Source organism: Oncorhynchus kisutch, linkage group LG4 (assembly GCF_002021735.2).
Source record: "Oncorhynchus kisutch isolate 150728-3 linkage group LG4, Okis_V2, whole genome shotgun sequence".
NCBI classification, from domain to species: domain Eukaryota; kingdom Metazoa; phylum Chordata; class Actinopteri; order Salmoniformes; family Salmonidae; genus Oncorhynchus; species Oncorhynchus kisutch.
In genome coordinates, this window is record NC_034177.2 from 77,631,028 (window position 1) to 77,652,136 (window position 21,109).

Sequence of the window (21,109 nt, forward strand, 5' to 3'; positions counted from 1 at the left end):
CCTAAAATAAAACTACTGGTCGCACAGCAAATTATTTGGTAGCATATGTGACCAAAATGTGTGCACTTAGGTAACAGAGCAAAAGGACTAGGAAAGAGAAATAAAAGACAAAATGACAGATGGATATTGTCACAGCTCTCTGGTTCCTCAGTAAATGGTTGTGGAATGTGTATGTGCAGTCACACAGACAATGAAAGTTTTTTAAAAAAGGCCTCTGCAGGGCCTCAGGTGAGTGAATAATGACAAATTACTGGGAAACAGATCCAAAATGAGCTGAGGTAATTAACTACGGAAAAGGACATCCAAGTCCAAGGTCCCCAATTCCAAACAGGTGTCAAACAAAGAGAGACAATGCAGACAAAACAGGAGGTCTCTGTTAAATGACACGTCTTTCAGGGACACTGGATGAGTTTGGATACGTTTGGTGGGTGATGGTTCCCGGCTGGTGATGACTAGAAAAACCAGTAATCTGAGCCAAATATTTCATCACAGGGACATTTAGCAGAGTCCACCTGGTCATACGAGGACTTACTTCCTGCTCTCAGACCTCAGTGGAGCACAACTAAGGAGATTTTCAGAGGGAGGAGGTTACACAGCCAAGATGAGCTGTTACATTAGTGATGCAGAGAAGTGTGAAAGGATTTAAAGTAAAGTCGGTGAGCTAAGAAGAGAAAGAAACTGCAGTGGGAGAAAATGGAAAATGTTGTTGGTCGCCAAAAGTCTAAAAAGCTGTAACTGAAAATCGAAAGAACACAGACCAGGCCTCTGGGAATGAGATGGAACAATTCTATTTTAGTCTAATGCAACTGCTTGCTTACCCTATAAAATGAAATTAAAATCATAAAATACTTATTGTATAAGCCTGTTTGTAGAGGCAGTAACAGAAAAGGCTAGCCCACGGTGCTGATTGGCTACAAAGGAATTCCTTCTGCTAGATAGTCAAAACTCCCAAGTCTCAACATCAGGAGGACTCTTAAAATGACTCTGTGGCTTATCAATGATGCTGAACCAACAGTAGGGGCTATTTACAGAGTGGCTTTAACACACTGCTTGTGTGTGCGGCTAATAACAATAATAATAATAATAATAATAATAATAATAATAATAATAATAATAATAATAATAATAATAATAATAATAATAATAAACAAAAGCTGCCTCTGGCATGGCTGGGGGGTGGCCACATTGCTGAGACTGTGCCAGAAATTCTGGCTAGTAGCTACTCCTCTCTGAATGTTCTGCCCACACAGTATCTCTGGTGCTGAGAAACCTGACACAATGAGAGAAGGGAATGTACGGTACAGACCATGTGTCACTATCGCCCTCAGACAAAAAAAATAAAAAATAAAAACTGAACAAATTACATTTTTTTCCCCTTTTTCCAGAAACGTATGTCTTTCTCTCTCTGGCGGAACGACCTTCTGCCTGTGTCCAATGATACTGACGCCTGGAGCAGCTCTCTGCCGCGGTTTGTTAGGGGACAGCCAGGCCATCGGTGACCGCCGGCTAACCCAGTCACGGGAAAACACTGTCACATTGTGTCTCACTCACCAGAATACAGAGCTAATCAACACTGCATTGTTTCATTTAACAGCAGTCTGTAGGCTACTGCAGCCAAATGTAATATGCCTTTATGACCTTTCCTGAATAATGATACCAATACCTATTAAATGAGCTGGCAAAATCATGATCTGTATCCTAGGATGAACTTTCTCTAGGCATGCTACCACCGTAATCCTGGTGCAAAGAGTGCCATAGCCTATTAGTGTCCCATTCATCTAGAATCTAGAGCAGTGGTATCAAATATACGGCCGCGAGGGCATCCAATCCGTTCCGCGGGTGGTTTGAGAATAAAAGAAACAATTGTTTCAATGATAATGGATCTACATTCATATAGTTTCTGGACTGTGTCCAGCTAGCTAATAATCACCGGCATGCAAGCTAGATAGTCCGGGAACATCGAAAATAGTATAATATAAGGATGGATAGAAGACCATTTTTTGCACATTTTGGGTGAGGCCCTCTGGAACTCATTGAAGACTGAATGCAGCCCACGGGGCCAAATGAGTTTGACACCCCTGATCTCGCATGAGAGAAGGATGATGGTGAGAGGGAACGGTAAAAGGATGAACAGAGGAATGAAGAGGGGTGGCAGAGGTGGTAAATGAAGCTAGCAGCAGCCTAACAACCTCACCCTGTTTGTGGCGCAGCACCCCAGCGCCACGTCCCAGATTATTGTTAGCAAACTGTGGTTTAATTATATCTGCATCTGGTTGGGAGGAAGTGGGACTTAGTCCTGGAGTCAATTCATCAAAATACACAGACGGTATACCAAAATAAACATTGAGTTACGTTGAGACATTCAACAAAAACCACGTGGTGTCAGGGACGGTAATTGGAAGAGATGTTGACTGCAGGTCATACAACTGCTCAGCTACCAAATGTCTACATAAGACAGTAACTTTACAACCGGAAGAGTACTCGCATGCTCCCATAGAGCTTGGCTGAAAAACTAGAAAAACTGGCAATAGTACTATTTGTCAATTTTGAGACGCCATAGCGAGCATGCACTTCTTCAAAATAGCTTAGATTAATTCAGACTAACTCAAGAAATCTGTCAGTTTCGCCAAAGAGATCTTAGACCTGCAATTTTACATTAACTAAGATGTTTGGTGGCGAATTCTTCAATGAAAAAATGTGCATGAAAACTAGTCGTATCTTTTGAACAATTCCTACTGTTGACCAACAGACGAAGGGGCATATACTAAACCCAGTTGTTTCGTCTAGGAAGCATGCGGGACACTAAAGGATCTGTCCATCTAAAGTCCATGGGGAATAAGAGCACCTCCTCCCAGCTGCCCACAGAACTGAGGCAAGGAAACACTGTCACCACCGATAGATCTACGATCGAGAATTTCAATAAGCATTTTTCCACGGCTGGCCATGCTTCCACCCGACGACCCCTACCCCGGCCAACAGCTCAGCACTCCCTGCAGCAACTTTCCCAAGCCCCCCCTCCCGCTTCTCCATCACCCAAATCCAGACAGCTGATGTTCTGAAAGAGCTGAAAAATCTGGATCCCTACAAATCTGGACCCTCTCTAAAATTATCAGCTGAAATTGTTGCAACCCCTATTACTAGCCTGTTCAACCTCTTTCATATCATCGGAGATCCCCAAAGTTTGGAAAGCTGCCGCGGTCATCCCACTCTTCAATGTGGGAGACACTCTAGACCCAAACAGTTATAGACCTATATCTGTCGTGTCTTTCTAAAAATCTTCGAAAGCCAAGTTAACAAACAGATCACCGACCATTTTGAATCCCACTGTACCTTCTCCACTATGCAATCTGGTTACCAAGCTGGTCATGGGTGCACCTCAGCCACGCTCAAGGTCCTAAACGATATCATAACCGCCATCAATACAAGACAGTACTGCGCGGCAGTCTTCATTGACCTGGCCAAGGCTATCGGCTCTGTCAATCACCGCATTCTTATCGGCAGAGTCAATAGCCTTGGCTTCTCAAATGACTGCTTTATCTGGTTCACCAACTACTTCTCAGACAGAGTTCAGGGCGTCAAATCGGAGGGCCTGTTGTTCGGACCTCTGGCAGTCTCTATGGGGGTGCCACGGGGTTCAATTCTCATGCCAACTCTTTTCTCTGCGTATATCAATGATGTTGCTCTTGCTGCTGGTGATTCTCTGATCCACCTCCAAGCAGACACCATTCTGTATACTTCGGGCCATTCTTTGGACACAGTGCTAACAAATCTCCAAACGAGTTTCAATGCCATACAACATTCCTTCCGTGGCAACCAGCTGCTTTTAAATGCTAGTAAAACTAAGTGTATGCTCTTCAACCGATTGCTGCCCGCACCCTCCCGCCCGACTAGCATCACTACTCTGGAAGGTTCCAACTTAAAATATGTGGACAACTACAAATACCTAGGTGTCTGGTTAGACTGTAAACTCTCCTTCCAGACTCACATTAAGCATCTCCAACCCAAAATTAAATCTAGAATTGGCTTCCTATTTGGCAACAAAGCCTCCTTCACTCATGCTGCCAAATATACCCTCGTAAACCTGACGATCCTACAGCTCTTTGACGATATAATTTACAAAATAGCCTCCAACACTCTACTCAGCAAACTGGATGTAGACTATCATAGTGTCATCCGTTTTGTCACCAAAGCCCCATTTTCTATCCACCACTGCAACCTGTATGCTCTCGTTGGCTGGCCCGCACTACATATTCGTCGCCAAACCCACTAGCTCCGGCTTACATCAGCTCACTGGTCACCATAGCAACACCCACCCGTAGCACGCGCTCCAGCAGGTATATTTCACTGGTCATCCCCAAAGCCAACACTTCCTTTGGCTGCATTTCTTTCCAGTTCTCTGCTGCCAATGACTGGAACGAATTGGAGAAAAACAAAATTCACTGAAGCTGGAGACTTCTCCCTCTAACTTCAAGCATCAGCTGTGAGAGCAGCTTACCGATCACTACACCTGTACACAGCCAATCTGTAAATAGCACACCCAACTACCTCCTCATAGTTACTTATCCTCTTGCACCCAAGTATCTATACTTGCACATCTGTTACTCCAGTTTAATTGCTAAATTGTAATTATTTCACCTCTATGGCCCATTTATTGCCTTTCCTCCCTACACTTCTACATTTGCACACTGTACATAGAATTTTCTATTGTGTTAATGACTGTACATTTGTTTATGTGTAACTGTATTTGTCGCACTGCTTTGCTTTATCTTGGCCAGGTCGCAGTTGTAAATGAGAACTTGTTCTCAACTAGCCTACCTGGATAAATAAAAGGTGAAATATAATATATATATATATATTTTTTTTTATGCAAACACCTTAAGTGTATTCAATTGGGAATACTCGGTGGCACTGTCCTGTTAACGATAGCTGTGCAAATGACAGGATGGATGGAAGGTTTCAGATGACTTCAGTTTATACTTACTGATTTACACAACCCTGCTTGTCCAGCTAGGGAGTGCTGTTTTACAGGACACAGCTGTGCACCCCCTGCATCTAAACCAAGTATACAACCACACCCCCTGCATCTAAACCAAGTATACAACCACACACCCCTGCATCTAAACCAACCACACCCCCCTGCATCCAAACCAAGTATACAACCACACCCCCCTGCATCCAAACCAAGTATACAACCACACCCCCTTGCATCTAAACCAAGTATACAACCACACCCCCCTGCATCTAAACCAAGTACACAACCACACCACCCTGGGGAAATCTTTTCAAATGTTTTATCCCGGCCTGCCTCTAATGTAGGCTACAGTGTTTCCCCTAATAAATCTATCATTTGTCAACTTCCTGCTTCGTGCAGGGTGCACACCCAATACCAGCGAGACAGAGCAGTTGAAGGACAAACAAGGCTGCCACAGTGTCAAAGCCCATTATGCTGGGCCCACACATCATAGCTGGGACACTATCGAACAGACAGGCCCCTCAACAGGGCCCTAATTTACTTAACAGGAATATAAAAATTGGGTCCTTGCTATCTGGGATCTTTAGGATGTCCCTAACTCCATTGAAGTTGATATTGTAAATGGTTAAGGTAAGGGTTAAGGTTAGGGTTTATGGTACGCAAGTCCAAAGGATCCCAGATAGCATTAACCATAAAAACAGCCACCAATCAACAAATAAGACAGCATTTTCCAGTCAGGTTTGTATGTCACAGCTGGTCGAGCAGTACTGCATGTCTCACTTCACTGTATTAGTACAGAGCTAAGAGGAGATTTACAGCGAGAGCTGTGTGGCCTCAAGGGAAATATCATTCCTGTTAGTTTACTACTCAATTGATACACTCAGGATTCCAGTTGAAAAATAAAATGTATAAAGGGTTTCTTGTAAACTCTTCCATAACCACATCTGAGTGAACTTTGTTCATTTTTGCAGCTGGCTTCTAGATGACTATTCAGTCATTCAGAGAAGAGCCTAGGGCAATAGATATGACTGAGAATGCAGCGTATGATTAGCTTAAGTCCACAAATTACTGTCCAATATTGCATCTAAAGCTGTGTGTTTGATCAAAGACAGAATACCGTACTAGCTAAAAGAGTAAGACAAGCCTTCTGATGTAGTTAAAGAACACAATGCTGTTCACAGGGAATGCGGCACAATTCTCAGAGTGACAATAAATACTACAAGCAATGAATTAGTCATCATTTCAAGCACGACTGACACCTAGCTAACGTTCTGAGCAGAAACCAAAATATATGAACAGCTACATAATCGCTCACGGCAACATTTTCCACTCATGTGTTTTAAGAAGTTCTGAAATCCTGCATCATGTGGAACAAGGGCTGTGTTCAGGAGATATTAGAGCTCTTAATCTGTTTAATAAATCTTCCTTTGGTGGAGTAAGGGGATGGCAGGCAGAGTCGACCATGGCAGAGTCAGAACGTCATATGGAGCGCGGGAGAGAGAGGCGGCACAGGGCACATCCTAGACCTTCTCTGTTGCTTTAGGGATGGAGAAGAAATCCAAAGCAAACACACTGACCAAGCGTTAAGAAAGCAGCAGCTTTAGGTTTGAGTCTCCATTTAAACCCCTGTAGGAAGGATCAAGAGGCTTTTTAGACGTGCTCTACACAGTGTACAAAACATTAAGAACACCTTCCTAACAATGAGTTGCACCTCCCTTTGCCCTCAGAACATCCTCAATTCGTCAGGGCATGAACTCTACAAAAGGTGTCGAAAGTTTCTCAGGTATGCTTCGCACAGTTGTGTCGAGTTAACTTGGTGTTTTGGGCAGTGGACCATTCTTGAAACACACGAGAAACTGTTGAGTGAAAAACCAGTGCGCATGGCATTTACTGTACTACCAAACCCCATTCAAAGGCTCTTAAATATTTTGTCACCCTCTGAATGGCACACATACACAACCCATGTCTCAAACCTGTCTCCTCCCCTTCATCTACACTGAAGTGGTTTAACATCTGACATCAATAAGGGATCATAGCTTTCACCTGGTCAGTAGATCATGGAAAGAGCAGCACATTTGACAGTGAACCAAAAACAGCATGTACTGTATAACATGCTACTTTGGATATTACATTAGGCCAATGTGTTTTCCATATTGTAACAGAAGCTCATTCTGACTGACAAGCTAAGGACTTCCACTAAAACATCCACTCCTTTTTCTGTCAGTATTGTAGATAATCCAGGTATAAAATGAAACGTCTTACAATAACCGATGTTCCCCTACAGAGGCCAAGGCTGTGTGTAGCTGCTATTCTAGCAGAGGTAAAACCCACAAGCCTGGAGATAGAAAGCTCATTATATCAAACATCTGCTTTAAATATATATATATATAAATAAGAGCGAGAGAGAGACAGTCAGAGAGAGAGATGCTTCTGAAACTAGGGGCTTTCTGAGACCCTCTCATGTGAGACACACGAAACAGACACTCTTCCAGCCACACCCTGTAGCATACTGGAGAGACAGACCAGCCTGGTCTGCTTTGGCCTAACTCAGTCTTCATAACAGTCATGAGAGAGTGAACTAACACAAACATGGCTTTGGGCTGTTTGATCTGGATTGTATACACATATCCAAACTCACGTTCCCAATGCATCCGGACCAAAATCCCTGCTCCCATGCCTTTCATCAGGCTAGAATGTGGGCTCGAGCCCTGGTACTTACCAAGACGGTCGCTGTACTGAGAGTGTGGATGCCCCGCCTACACATTCTCAACACCACTTAATTTGTTTATTTTCTTCACAACGTTAAACGCCAAGGCTCTTGATACAGGTCATGTTGAGACGAACCTCTGAGTGTAACAAAGCTGCCTCTGCCTACAAAGATTATTCAGCAGATCAGCCTGCCTCGCTCTGCTCTGTTAAGAGTAGTAGGTTTAGCCTCAACGGATCAACTGTTGTGACCTGAAAGAGGATCCCATGTAGCAACACTTCAGTTGATTGGTGAAGCTGACATTTGAGTCAGAAAGTTGGTTTATTCTGAGGAGAACAGGCAAGACTAGGGGGTACCTACTATTGAAGATGCATTAGTCATTTGTATGGGATACATCGTCCAGCGAAATGCTTACTTGCAGGTTCCTTCAACAATACAACAATAAATTATACAAGATAAGAATACAAACAAAGTAAATGACAGTGGAATATATATTATTTTGCATAAGTATAATACAGGAAGGCACAAGTTATAGTCCAATGTTAACACATGTTTTGGGGGGAGGCAATGTATAAACTGAGCAGTATAATAAGAGTCTGGTAGCAGCAGTTGTGATGTGTGTGTGTGTGTAGCATGAATGTATGCGTATGTCTGTGTGCATGAGTACTAAGGTGTGGAGAATCAGAGCATGTGGTCACTCCAGTTCAAGTGTTCAGCAGTCTGATGACTTGTAGAAACCAACAGGCTCAGAGACCGTTTCTATCAGACCTGATGGTCCAATACAGTCTGCCCGACAGTAAGGGAGAGAACAGCTCTTGGCTGGGGTATGTGAGTCCTTGATGCTGGGGGCCTTCACAGTTTAGAGTAGATGTCCTGGTTGGGAGCAGGGATGTACTATCGTCCTGGCAGTGCTTTATCTTAAGACGCTGTGTTCAATTTTAGTGTTTTACTGTAAAATAAACTAAACTAAGTTATGCAAAGATCCAATCTAAAACGTCAGAGGGTGTGTACGTGGGTATTTGCACAAGAAACAGGGACACCCCACTGTCCAAAACACACTCAGGGCCAATTACATCTGACAATACTGATACCATCTCAATCCCGGCCAGCCAATGAGCTTTGCTCCTTTTCTGTTGCTTGGATTATTTCCTCTTGATAGCTGAATGAGTCTGCCTGTCATCTCAGTCTGAGCCACACTGTATTGGCCTAGAGTTGACGGGCCAATGCGACCTCCTTTGTCAGGGGGATCCGGAGTCCCCTAATGGGGTTTAGGGGGTGCCACGCAGTGTGGCTCAAGGGGAGTAAGTCAGTCTCCTATAAGGCAGATATAGCCTCTGACATGGCCCCCACCCCATTCAACCAGTGTCTCACCCTGTGGAATTTCTCCAAATTGGAGAGAGTTGGAGCCAAGAGCGGAACAGAGGGTCATTGAGGCAGTTGGTTGACTGTTGGCTCAGGTTGGGCTCTACTCTACTGCTGGCCAAAAGCAGCTTTTTAGAACAGATCTCCCTGACGCTGACTACCAAGGCCTGGGCCTGTCAAGCTTTCTGCTAGGCTCGATAGGTCTGTTGAGACAGTCCTATCAGACAGGAAAGTGTAGCCTGTCCTCGAATGGCCTGCTGAACCTGACTCGCATCCATTGGCCACTTGAAGCTCTTGAACAGAGTTTTGACTTTGTCCTTGTGAACAATTCCATTAAAGTATTTGACAATGCTGTTCTCAGGGCAGCGGTTAGGAACTGGGGACATAATATCATTATGTAGGCTACAGTGGGATAATAGGGCCTTGGGGTTATCACATCCACAGAGAACAATAGGTCATCTGGGGAAGAGCTGACGCCTATCCAGTTCAAGGAATCGTCTGCTCGATCTATGATCACACAAATATCTTGATTAATGGTTTAGCCAAGCTTATCTAAGAGTGTCCCTACCATACATGTCCTCAACTACATTCCTCTGATGTTCCAACATCACATGGTCTCATTCCTTATACACCTTCCATGTGTGACATACCCAGGCACCTGGCTACATTCCTCAAAATGGCACAGCTCCAAAACCACAGGTAGGCTACACGTATTTGATAGCTGTACCTAAACTGAATCTGTACAGTGTCGCTTTGCCAACCTGAACCTGTACAGTGTCGCTTTGCCAACCTGAAGGCCTGTACAGTGTAACTATGACTACCTCACACCCATCTGGTGACCTTACATTTGATATTCATTAAGTCTACAGCCCTTGAGAGCATTTGAGGTTTTTCTTCCCTCCCAGAAGACTTGACTATCCACACTCACTTTGTATGTTGCCAAATGTCTGTCATTTCCTCTAGAGCCAGTACTTTCACTGCCAGACAGACATGAGGTCATATGGATAGAGAGATTAATTCAATGCAAGCATCAGCAGCATTGGGTTTTTCTACCTCAAGTCTGATAAACACAGCCTCCATCATTGCTGTAATTGTCTGTTATTTATGGACCTGCTGGTGGCCATTTTGAAATAAAGTTCTAAGAATGGCAAAGATCGGAGTCTTCCTGTTCTGAGACAAATCAATCATTAAAACCTTTGGTAGGCCTGACGTGTCATCAGGTTGCCATTAGTTTCTCTGGCCCTCCCTAACCTTCAGCAGAGCTACAGGAAATGCAGGATTTCCACTTTCCTCCAAGCTCATATTACACCATCCTTCAGGGAGCAGAACTGTGGCCTCCCAGTCCTTCCATCCCTACACAACCACCAATAAGGACATTAGACTTCTGGTGTAGTGTGAAGGCTGAAGAAATACAGTATTTCAGGTGGTAGTACTGTATGTGCTACCACTAGCAAAACACTTGACCTGACAGATAATGAAAAACACTATAGTAGCATTGCGGCACAAATGACACCAGAATGGGAACTAACAGCCTCATCACTTCGATATACAGTACAATGAAAGCAGCACAACAGGCACGGTTCTCCACTGTGCCATTGTTAGCCTTGCGCTGGGAACGCAGCAATGACTGGCACTTTAATAAAAGATGCCAACTTCCTTCCTCTTCCACCCTGTCATCCATTTCAATAGTTGGTTATTCATTCATCATGACCCTGACAGCACATGGGGGTGGTGTAGTCTGTCTGTGGCATTACCAGGCTGATAACGCTATTAGGAGAGGTTTCACTGAACTGACACATTTAGCGCCAAGCAATCCTTTCAGTGAGGCATTAGAGCTGACCCAAAGTCCCCTACAAATGGACTGGCCCCAGAAACCAAACCAACATTTTAAAATCGGTGCCTTCAAGTCCAGTGCTAAACACCGAGCGCTTATGAGCTAGTGTTCTCCCTGCTGAATGCAGACATATGTAGCCAAACGGGACAATTGTTAATTGGGTTAGCACCCTTCTGTAAACTACAGAGAAAGCTAATGCAAAAGTACAATAAACGACAGAACAAACCTGCCACATTTCAACCTTGCACTCTCAGCCTTGCCACAATACTTGGGCGGTGTACCTCCCTGTCCCATATCTCTGTGTGGAGTGAAAGATTCCGTGCCGTCAGAGATGCTGGGATTCATATTAAAATCAGGGGACACTCAGTCTCAGTGACAACGGCTCGTAAAAGTCATGGGTTCCATAGGGTGTCTGAGGTCTAGAAGCCTCCGGTCTGTCAGTAGCGTGCTAATGGAACCACAGCGTGCTAATGGAACCACAGCGTGCTAATGGAACCACAGCGTGCTAATGGAACCACAGCGTGCTAATGGAACCACAGCGTGCTAATGGAACCACAGCGTGCTAATGGAACCACAGCGTGCTAATGGAACCACAGCGTGCTAATGGAACCACAGCGTGCTAATGGAACCACAGCGTGCTAATGGAACCACAGCGTGCTAATGGAACCACAGCGTGCTAATGGAACCACAGCGTGCTAATGGAACCACAGCGTGCTAATGGAACCACAGCGTGCTAATGGAACCACAGCGTGAAGGGACTGACAGCAACATGTATCATTCACTAACACCTCATCTCAAACATATTTTACGATGTAAGCTAATAAAGTATCTTAATATCAAAAATAATCCTCATTCATTCCCTGGCGTCTGCAATGATTTGTGTGTGTCTACACATACTGTACATGGTGTTAGCATGAGACTGTCAATCAAATAAATGTATTTATAAAGCCCTTTTTATGTCAGATGACAAGTGCTATACAGAAACCCAGTCTAAACCCCCAAACAGCAAGCAACGCATATGAAGCAGTGGCTATGAAAAACTCCCTGGGAAGGCAGGACTCTAGGAAGACACCTAGAGAGGAATCAGGCTCTGAGGGGTGGGCAGTCCTCTTCTGGCTGTGCCGGCAAGTGTGTGCATGCGTGTTCTGTGTTTGTGCGTGTCGCGCTCTGCTCTGAACATCTGTCCCCTGCGCCACCCACTGCCTCATGTTAGTTCCTGTTGTGACCTCCTGGTATGTCATAGTTCTGCGCACAAGTCAACAACCAACTTTCCCCAGGGCGTTGCTGCAAATGAGAGGGTATTCTCAGTCAACTCACCTGGTTAAATAAAGAATAAGCCAACCAAGCCCATAGGACCTGAGTCAACAAACAAACAGCCAGAGGGAACAGATGCTCTTAGGTTGTGTTTGTATTATTCACTGAGACACTACTTATCTCGGGTGATGGAAGTCAAATCAAAATTTTATTTGTCACATGCGCCAAATACAACAGGTGCAATGATTTACAGTGAAATACTTACAAGTCCTTAACCAACAATGCAGTTGTAAGAAAATAGAGTTCAGAAAATATTTACTAACTAAACCACAAAAATAACAATGAGGCTATATACAGGGGGTAGCAGTACCGTGTCAATGTGCGGGGGTACAGGTTAGTTGAGGTCATTTGTACATGTAGGTAGGGGTAAAGTGACTATGCATAGATAAGAGGTGCCACTTTGTTCTTTATGTTTTGCACATAAGGGTAACAGGAGCAGCACTGACAGACCCAAACACACTTCAATGAGCAGGCAGGGCTGTGGCATGCAGGCAGACTGCACAGGACAGAGGCTCAGATGCTATTCCCTCTGTTGGGAGCATGCTCAGTGGAGTGTGCTCATCAAAGCCCTCTTTCATCCTCTAATGTGATGCAAAACAAGGCAACGTGAGACTCAGTCTGGTTAACAGCTCCAAAACATACCATCTAACACGGAGCAATGCTAGGGCTCTCATACACTGTCAAATAGTTCCACAAGACCGGCTAACATGGCACGATGCTATTGCTCTCCTCCTCCAGCACAATGCTGCTTCCAAAGCCCCTTCCACGCCTCTCTCCTTAGCTCTCCTTTCCTGCCATTGTCTTAGAACAGCCAAAAGCTACAGCCATGTCGTTTGGTGTTTTGGGGAGCGCTTAGGGTAGAGGGTTGAAGATTAGTGTTGAGAAGGGGGTGGGTACTGTCTCATCTGAAAGGCACATTTTTAAAATGGCTCTTTCCTTCCTGCTCCCCCCCCCCATGGTCTCCCTAAAAAGGTGTCTCTTTACATGTGTAGCTGTCACCCAGTCCTCTTTCCTCCCTGCACTACATCATCAATATTTCATTAGGTGCTGAAGCACGTCTGTCATTACCTCATGATCTCAGATGCTGGGACCTCCTATCAGACAGACAACAAAGTCCATCATCCTGGAATGTGCAAGTACTTCACCTGCCACCATGAAATCCCACGTCTTTATGAGCCTGATACTACAGAGCCTGCTGCTGTTCATCCACTAACGTTGGATGTCCCAGGCAACACAGCCCTGGGATCTGCTCTGCCTTCCTCCCTACTAGTCTTACCTTGCAACTGCTTAAAGCGGCCCTCCAGCTGGTTGTAGTTGAAGGCAGCCTGTTTGGCGGAGTAGCCCAGATCAGGGCCAGGGCTGGTGGCTAGAGAGGGGCCAGGCCCAGAAGGGGACAGGGCCCCTGGGGAGTGGGACCCTGGAGAGAGATGCCCTGGGGACAAGGGGCCAGGCATACTGGTCGCCCTCTGTAGCTCCATCAGTCCAGTAGAAAATAAAAGGGCTGGGGAAAGTGGAGTGAAGAGGGGTTCGCTGGTCTAAAATAAAAATGTAAGAGGTTAACTGGAAAAGTCCCTCTGTGGGGGATCCTGCAGCAGACAGCCCGGGGGTCAAATGCTAGCGCAACAGCACCGCAGCATCACGCTTGCCGCAGACTTCTTTCCTCCCTTCCACCATCATCCCCCCCATCCTCACACAACACAAGAAGGCTGCCGACACTCCAACATGCACAATAAGAAAGATAGTGCTGCGCTCCAATATGGTAAAAGCCACAGGGAGGGGAAGAGAGAGAGACACACACACCGATTCAGAGAAAGCACACTGGACTCCGTACTCCTGCAATGAGCGGAAGACTGCTCAAACACTGCACACCTTTCAAACGTTAGGGAGGGGTGGGAGGAGCAAGTAGCCTGGAATTTCTTTAGCAGCCACTCACAGCCCTTGTGTTTAGTGGTGAAGTCACAGCTGCATTACCATAAGGGGGAGTGGGAGGGAAAGAGGAGCAGAGGGCTGTACCAAATGGAAAGGGGGAGACTTGGCCGAGACCTTCCCCATTTCTAAGCACATTCGTAATATCAAGAGACAAAACATCCCATATTTCATTGAATCATAGATACACACGCAAAAAAAAAATACTTCCTGGCTGTGTCCTGCCAACACGTCCTGTTAGAGTCACGGTAAAGTGCCTCCCCCTCCACACGAGTGTGTGGGCCTCACTAAAACTTTTGAACGACCATACAAAACCGGGAGAATTAGCTCTGTGTAATAATATCCTAGACAGTGAACAGGTCTCCAGTCCTTTCCTCTCCATTATTTAGCCATGTAGTCCACCTGACCCACCACTTGAAGTGAGGGGTTATTGCACACACTTGAGACTTTTATTGATTAAAAAAAGCAATACATCTCCATTTGCTTGGCTCTTCCTCTGACAATGGACATCTATAGTTGTTAGACTAGTCCAACAGCACAATGCTCCCACCCATCTGAAACCGCTTCATGCAAAGCCCCCCTTAAATATATTTCAAAGCTGGTCTCTCAAATTCCAGGCATTTTATGGTATGAGATTTCATCAGTTTTAAAATGGAAGGCATGGCTTTGGGTGGGACAAAAAGGTTTCTACTCCAAAGCTCATGCGAATTCCCCCTAGCTGGCCCATTACGCCTGGCTATTTATACTGTAATATATCTAAACACCGCTGCAGGTTCTCACAGGGCAGTCAGCCTAACATACACCAAAAACAGTCCCAGGTTAGGGCCCAGTCAGTCTGACATGGCTTTGCCCTAGCGACTGATCTTCTGTCGTATCACTTCTCTAGAAATCATCTCTTCACAGGTCTGTGTTATTATGTATGCCTACCAGTTGTTCTTTGGGACCAGAGGGAATACATGAGAAATCTGTAGCTAAGTAGGCGGAGAAAGGCGCTTGCAAAGCCTGAATAGGTGGTTTCGATTCCCGTGACCACCCATATGTAAAATGTATGACTAGGTCGCTTTGGATACGTATCTGCTAAATGCTTGCCTGGTTACCCAATGATGAATTGCATCGAATTCACCTAAGTGCAGAAATTTTGCGTTTGGATCAAGAAAGTTTCCTGATGACCTCTACAAGCCAGAATGTTGAATACAATCTTATTTGAACGTATTTTACCAGTTCTGTGCGGTTGGTCCTTTTGGCGCAAGATGAATACATGCAGGAGACGCATGACCATCTCCTGCACGTGTTTACATGGTTCTGTGCATGCTTCAGGTGATACAAATCTGAACTCACAACCAGTGGTTTGAAAAGTTGATGCAATTGTACTTTCATGTGGATATATGGTCTCTCATTCCTACCGCCAAAAGGACCAACCGCACAGACAACTGTTAAAGTACGTTCAAATAGTAACATTATGGCTTGTAGAAGTCGTGAGAGGAAACTTTCCTCATTCAGAAAGATAATTTCTGCCCAACGTAGAATTCAATTCAACGTTGGGTAACCAGGCAACTAAATGGATATTATTATGTGTATTGAAAGTTGGGTTAGTGGGGTATCTCTGGGCTGTGAGGAATGTGGGAGGTAAATTTAGGGGCCCCAACTTTCACTGGGGATGACATGTCCCCCCACATTCTGAAATTGCATTTTTGTCCCACCCAGTCCAACCCAGCTATCAATGGAATGTGATACAAAACGAGGCACGGTGTGCTTTAGGACCACAACCAAAGTTGCGGCCCTGGGTAAATGTATGGGGATAGTTGAATGAGCAAGGTAAACATGAGCAGTGATAGGTGGTGGTTTTTAGTCAATACTGAAGTGAAAGAAAGCTGCATGTGAAGGGAAAACAGTATGGACCGAATGAAAAACTCCTCTATACGAGCTGCCCCAATTTCCTGCGTGGTCGGAGCACAAATCACAAGGCCTCCTCACGAATCCCCTTTGGAGAGCCTCTGTTCCACACAAACACACTATTCATTCAGTAAAACATCCCTCTCCACTGTTTAACTTAAATACCATAACCTTCATCAGAAACTGTTCCTATATTATCTAATTAATGCATTCAAACGCAATGGCTCACTACCACTGGTGGCCTTACCATTAGGGAGAAGAGGCAATTGCGTCAGGGCTCACATCAAGCTAGGCATAATAAAAATAAACATTTGAGAGTCACACCACCCCCCCTCAAAATCAGTCTTGTTTAATGGACACGGACGCTCCAGACGCTTGTGAGTACAGGTTTTCGGGAATGTCTCCTGGTCTGACAAACACCCCTCTAGCTCAGACACCATCCATTGCATCCGCATCTGCGGTGGAAGGTGTCCGAGCTACATCGGTGTTTGTCAGACTATGAGACAAAAAACATCAGGAGCATTCGAGCCGTTTAGGCTACACACTAAATAAGAGATTCAAACACTGTTCTCCGTTTTGCTCTTCAACCCCCGAAAGGGCAGAAAAATCTATGTAAGTCAATAGGGCATTTCCACGTGAAGGTTAAAGGGTAATTCCACTATAAACTTTACTTTTAAACTCAGACAAAACAGAGATGCTTGTTCTAGGTCCCAAGAAAGAGATCCGCTGTTGAATCTGACAATTAATCTTGGTTGTACTGTCTCCAAATAAAACTGAAGGACCTCGGCGTTACTCTGGACCCTGAGCTCGACGAACATATCAAGACTGTTTCAAGGACAGCTTTCCCCCCCCCCCATCTACGTAACATTGCAAAAAAAATCAGAAGCTCTGTCCAAAAATGCTGAAAAATGAATCCATGCTTTTGTCACTTCTAGGTTAGATTACTGCAATGCTCTACTTTCCGGCTACCCGGATAAAGCACTAAATAAACTGGTGTAAATATGGCTGCTAGAATCCTGACTAGAACCCCAAAATGTTATCATATTACTCCAGTGCTAGCCTTCCTACACTGGCTTCCTGTTAAGGTTTTACTGCTAACCTACAAAGCATTACATGGGCTTGCTCCTACCCATCTTTCCGATTTGGTCCTTCCGTACATAACTACACGTACACTACGTTCACAAGACGCAGGCCTCCTAATTGTCCATAGAATTTCTAAGAAAACAGCTGGAGGCAGGGCTTTCTCCTATAGAGCTCCATTTTTATGAATTGTCTGCCTATCCATGTGAAAGACAGACTCGGTCTCAACCTTTAAGTCTTTACTGAAGACTCAGCTCTTCAGTAGGTCATATGATTGAGTGTAGTCTGGCCCAGGAGTGTGAAGGTGAACGGAAAGACTCTGGAGAAACGAACCACCCTTGCCGCCTCTGCCTGGCTGGTTCCCCTCTCCACTGGGATTCTCTGCCTCTAACCCTATTACAGGGGCTGAGTGACTGGCTTACTGGTGCTCTTCCATGCCGTCCCTGGAGGGGTGCGTCACTTGAGTGGGTTGAGTCACTGACGTGATCTTCCTGTCTGGATTGGTACCCCCCTTGGGTTGTGCCATGGCGAAGATCTTTATGGGCTATACTAGGACTGGTCTCAGGATGGTAAGTTGGTGGTTGAAGATATCCCTCTATTGGTGTGGGGGCTGTGCTTTGGCAACGTGGGTGGGGTTATATCCTGCCTGTTTGGCCCCGTCTGGGGGTATCATCGGATGGGGCCACAGTGTCTCCTGACCCCGCCTGTCTCAGCCTCCAGTATTTATGCTGCAGTAGTTTGTGTCGGGGGGCTAGGGTCAGTTTGTTATATCTGGAGTACTTCTCCTGTCTTATCCAGTGTCCTGTGTGAATTTAAGTATGCTCGCTCTAATTCTCTGAGGATCTGACCTCTAGGACCATGCCTCAGGACTACCTGGCATGATGCCTCCTTGCTGTCCCCAGTCCACTTGGCCTTGCTGCTGCTCCAGTTGCAACTGTTCTGCCTGCGGCTATGGAACCCTGACCTGTTCACAGGACGTGCTACCTGTCCCAGACCTGCTGTTTTCAACTCTAGAGACAGCAGGAGCAGTAGAGATACTCTCAATGATCAGCTATGAAAAGCCAACTGACATTTACTACTGAGGTGCTGACTTGTTGCACCCTCAACAACTACTGTGATTATTATTTGACCATGCTGGTCATTTGAACATCTTGGTCATGTTCTGTTATAATCTCCACCCGGGCACAGCCAGAAGAGGAATGGCCACCCCTCAGCCTGGTTCCTCTAGGTTTCGGCCTTTCTAGGGAGTTTTTCCTAGCCACCGTGCTTCTACACCTGCATTGCTTGCCGTTTGGAGTTTTAGACTAGGTTTCTGTACAGCACTGAGATATCAGCTGATGTACAAAGGGCTATATAAATACATTTGATTTATGAATCAGTTATTCAATGCACTTCTATGGGCTAATAGTAGTAAGGTCAAATTCAATGTTTTATCAAATGTATAAAGTGTATTTTCAAGGGTACTAAAATTCTAAATCAAAATAGCTAAATGACCCTTGGTATGACCAACTTAAAACAATTCCATACTTGGTTACATTTTAGTCATTTAGGAGACGCTCTTATCCAGAGCGACCTTACACGAGCAATTTGGGTTAAGTGGCTTGCTCACGGGCACAGATCTTTCACCTAGTCGTTTTGGGGATTTGAACCAGCGACCATTCGGTTACTGGCCCAATGCTCTTAAATCGCTAGGCTACCTGCCACCCCTGTTAGCTTGATAGAAACCCAGTCCTGGGCACTTAGACTAGAGGGATACAATATGCATTTCTTTATTACTAAAGACAGGTGCTGCTGATAATATGCCAATGTCATCGAGGCAGAGGACATGTACATGTACGCCACGTAGCGGATGCTGTCTGGACAAAAAGATTGGCTTGTCATACTATTTTTGTCCAGACAGCATCAGATACATGGGCTAAATATAGTAAGACCGAGGGGCGCTGTTTCACTCGGATGCTTGTCTGAGATCGTTTCACCCACTTGCGAATTGAAGGAAAGTTGGCAGATACACAGTGCACTGTTCAGATGCTGGAATTATTTTTAAATCAACGTGCAAAGGTAACCAACTTTATTGAAGTGAATGTTAGACAAATTTGATGAAAACATGACTGGTTGTGTTCATGGCAGATTAAAAGGTAAAACATTTTTACAGTTAAATAACATGTCTTCACTATAAATCCCATAGACACATTTTTAAGAGGGGTGTGACTGGAGGGTCTCAGACTGGCCTCTGCCAAATCACTAAGTCTGGCCTTGCTCATAATGTCCCATGAGGATGTTCTGAATGCGTCAAAGAACATCCTGTGGTTTAAGATTCAGTTTCCCCCCTCTGTTCTATTGAGAAAGGGAGGAGGATGGGGGTGGGGTGGGTCCATATGGTTTTAGTCATAAGCCTCCAGCCAGGAGAGTGAACCAGTGAAATATCACTTGACAGCCACTGTCTCTGGTATGTGCTACCCTACAGTCATGCCTCTCCAGCCATTGTACTGTGATCCACAAGGACAAAAGGGGAAACAAATGGCATACAAGCTGCGACAAACTCATTATGCGTCATTAAAAAGGCAATGAACCAAGGTGTTAGTCGATAAGAGCCATCCTTTTGCTTTTCTGATTACCCTAAAGCTTGTACACCAGAGAGCTGTACACCAGAGAGCTGTACAAGAAACTCAAAATACAGGCACTCTGCATTAGTGATGGGTGGGGGGGAAATATATAGTTGCCTATCACAATATTATATAGATACTTTGACTCAAAGTACCTTTTTTCTTTTGCTAGGTAGCTTTCACTAGTGTTAGTTTGCTGTACCTGCACCAAAACTCCAGTATTTTTCATCCTATAGCTTGTTCTGTTTTATTTTTAAATAGTGAGCCAACATGTTTTCAGCAACTTTTATTTCCATGAAGGATCAAAAACACGCTCATGTCTCTGCAGACAAAGAGTGAGCAATATGCTTGTAACAGCAAATCACAATTGAAAAAAATCTAATCACAGTATCGAATAGCAACACATTTATAAAATCGTGAGAATCGCAATATCTGCACCTAAGTATCACTATAATATTGTAACGCGAGGTCCCTGGCAATTCCCAGCCCTACTCTCCATAGGCCAAACAATATATTTTAGTAGCTAAATGGGGACAGCTATGACAGGTCCAGATGGTATGAAGCCTGCAGGTTGCCAAGACACCTGGCCCTGCTGGAATGGTCTTCACTGGGCTCCTCACTGATGCGTTACGGACACAAACCTGTAAAGCCATCGTGGAGAATGTCACAAGAGTACTCTGCTTCATCCCTGTCAAATTAGAATGACATTCTTATGAGTTCAGTTCCTACCAGCGAGATTGATGAACATCGTAAAAAAATAAATAAAAAAAAAGCCAGAGACAGTCCACTTCAGACATTCTCTTATATTTGGGAAATGATACCCCCCTCAGACCTGGGGAGACTGACCTGGTGGCTTCCTGTTTTAATGTGTAAATGTTGGAATGCAGAGAATGTTAGGGGGCACGGGGTGGATGCTCCGCAGAATAAAGAGTATTTCAGATGAGGCACAGTCACGGCTGGTTTGAATTATTCACACGTCTCGGCTGGGCCGGCCTTGCAGAATGTGGCGATCGTTTTTAAGAGCTCCTCTCTGCAGCCACTCCTGTGACCTCAGCGCTGGTTATTCCTGGACCCTTCAGGGTGAAGTAGAACCACATTTCCAGAAACAGCAGGGATACTGCCAAGGTTCCAAATGGGTCAATACACACAAATGGGAAGTGTGTAAACAAACACACTGACTGGAAACAAGCAAATGGTTGTGTCCCAGGCTGCAAAGATTCTTCATGACATTATTTACCCCCTCACAGACATTCACATATACACACACACAAACCTCTTGGCTGTATGCTCATACTAGGAGTGACGGTCTTGGAATTTGAGGTTATGGTAATTGGCCAGGCGAATGTACACAGGGCTGGTAGGCCAAAAAAAAGGAGAGGTCACAATTCTGTTTGTAAACATGGATATGCTTCTTAATA

At 44.9% G+C, this 21,109-nt stretch overlaps 1 protein-coding gene across 2 annotated transcripts in view; it reads right to left on the reverse strand.

Annotated features, from left to right (window-relative positions):
• LOC109890026 (spectrin beta chain, non-erythrocytic 1-like) overlaps positions 1-21,109 on the reverse strand; it is a 129,451-nt gene that overhangs the window by 69,259 nt on the left and 39,083 nt on the right. Inside the window, exon 1 of one of the 2 annotated variants that reach the window (XM_020481984.2) lies at positions 13,466-14,034. The exons of the other annotated variant lie outside the window; for it this stretch is intronic. Within the exon in view, the coding sequence (XP_020337573.1) occupies positions 13,466-13,667 (202 nt within the window). The 5' untranslated portion in view covers positions 13,668-14,034. Of the gene's footprint in view, positions 1-13,465; positions 14,035-21,109 lie in introns of those variants that run through there. 2 annotated transcript variants of the gene reach the window in all.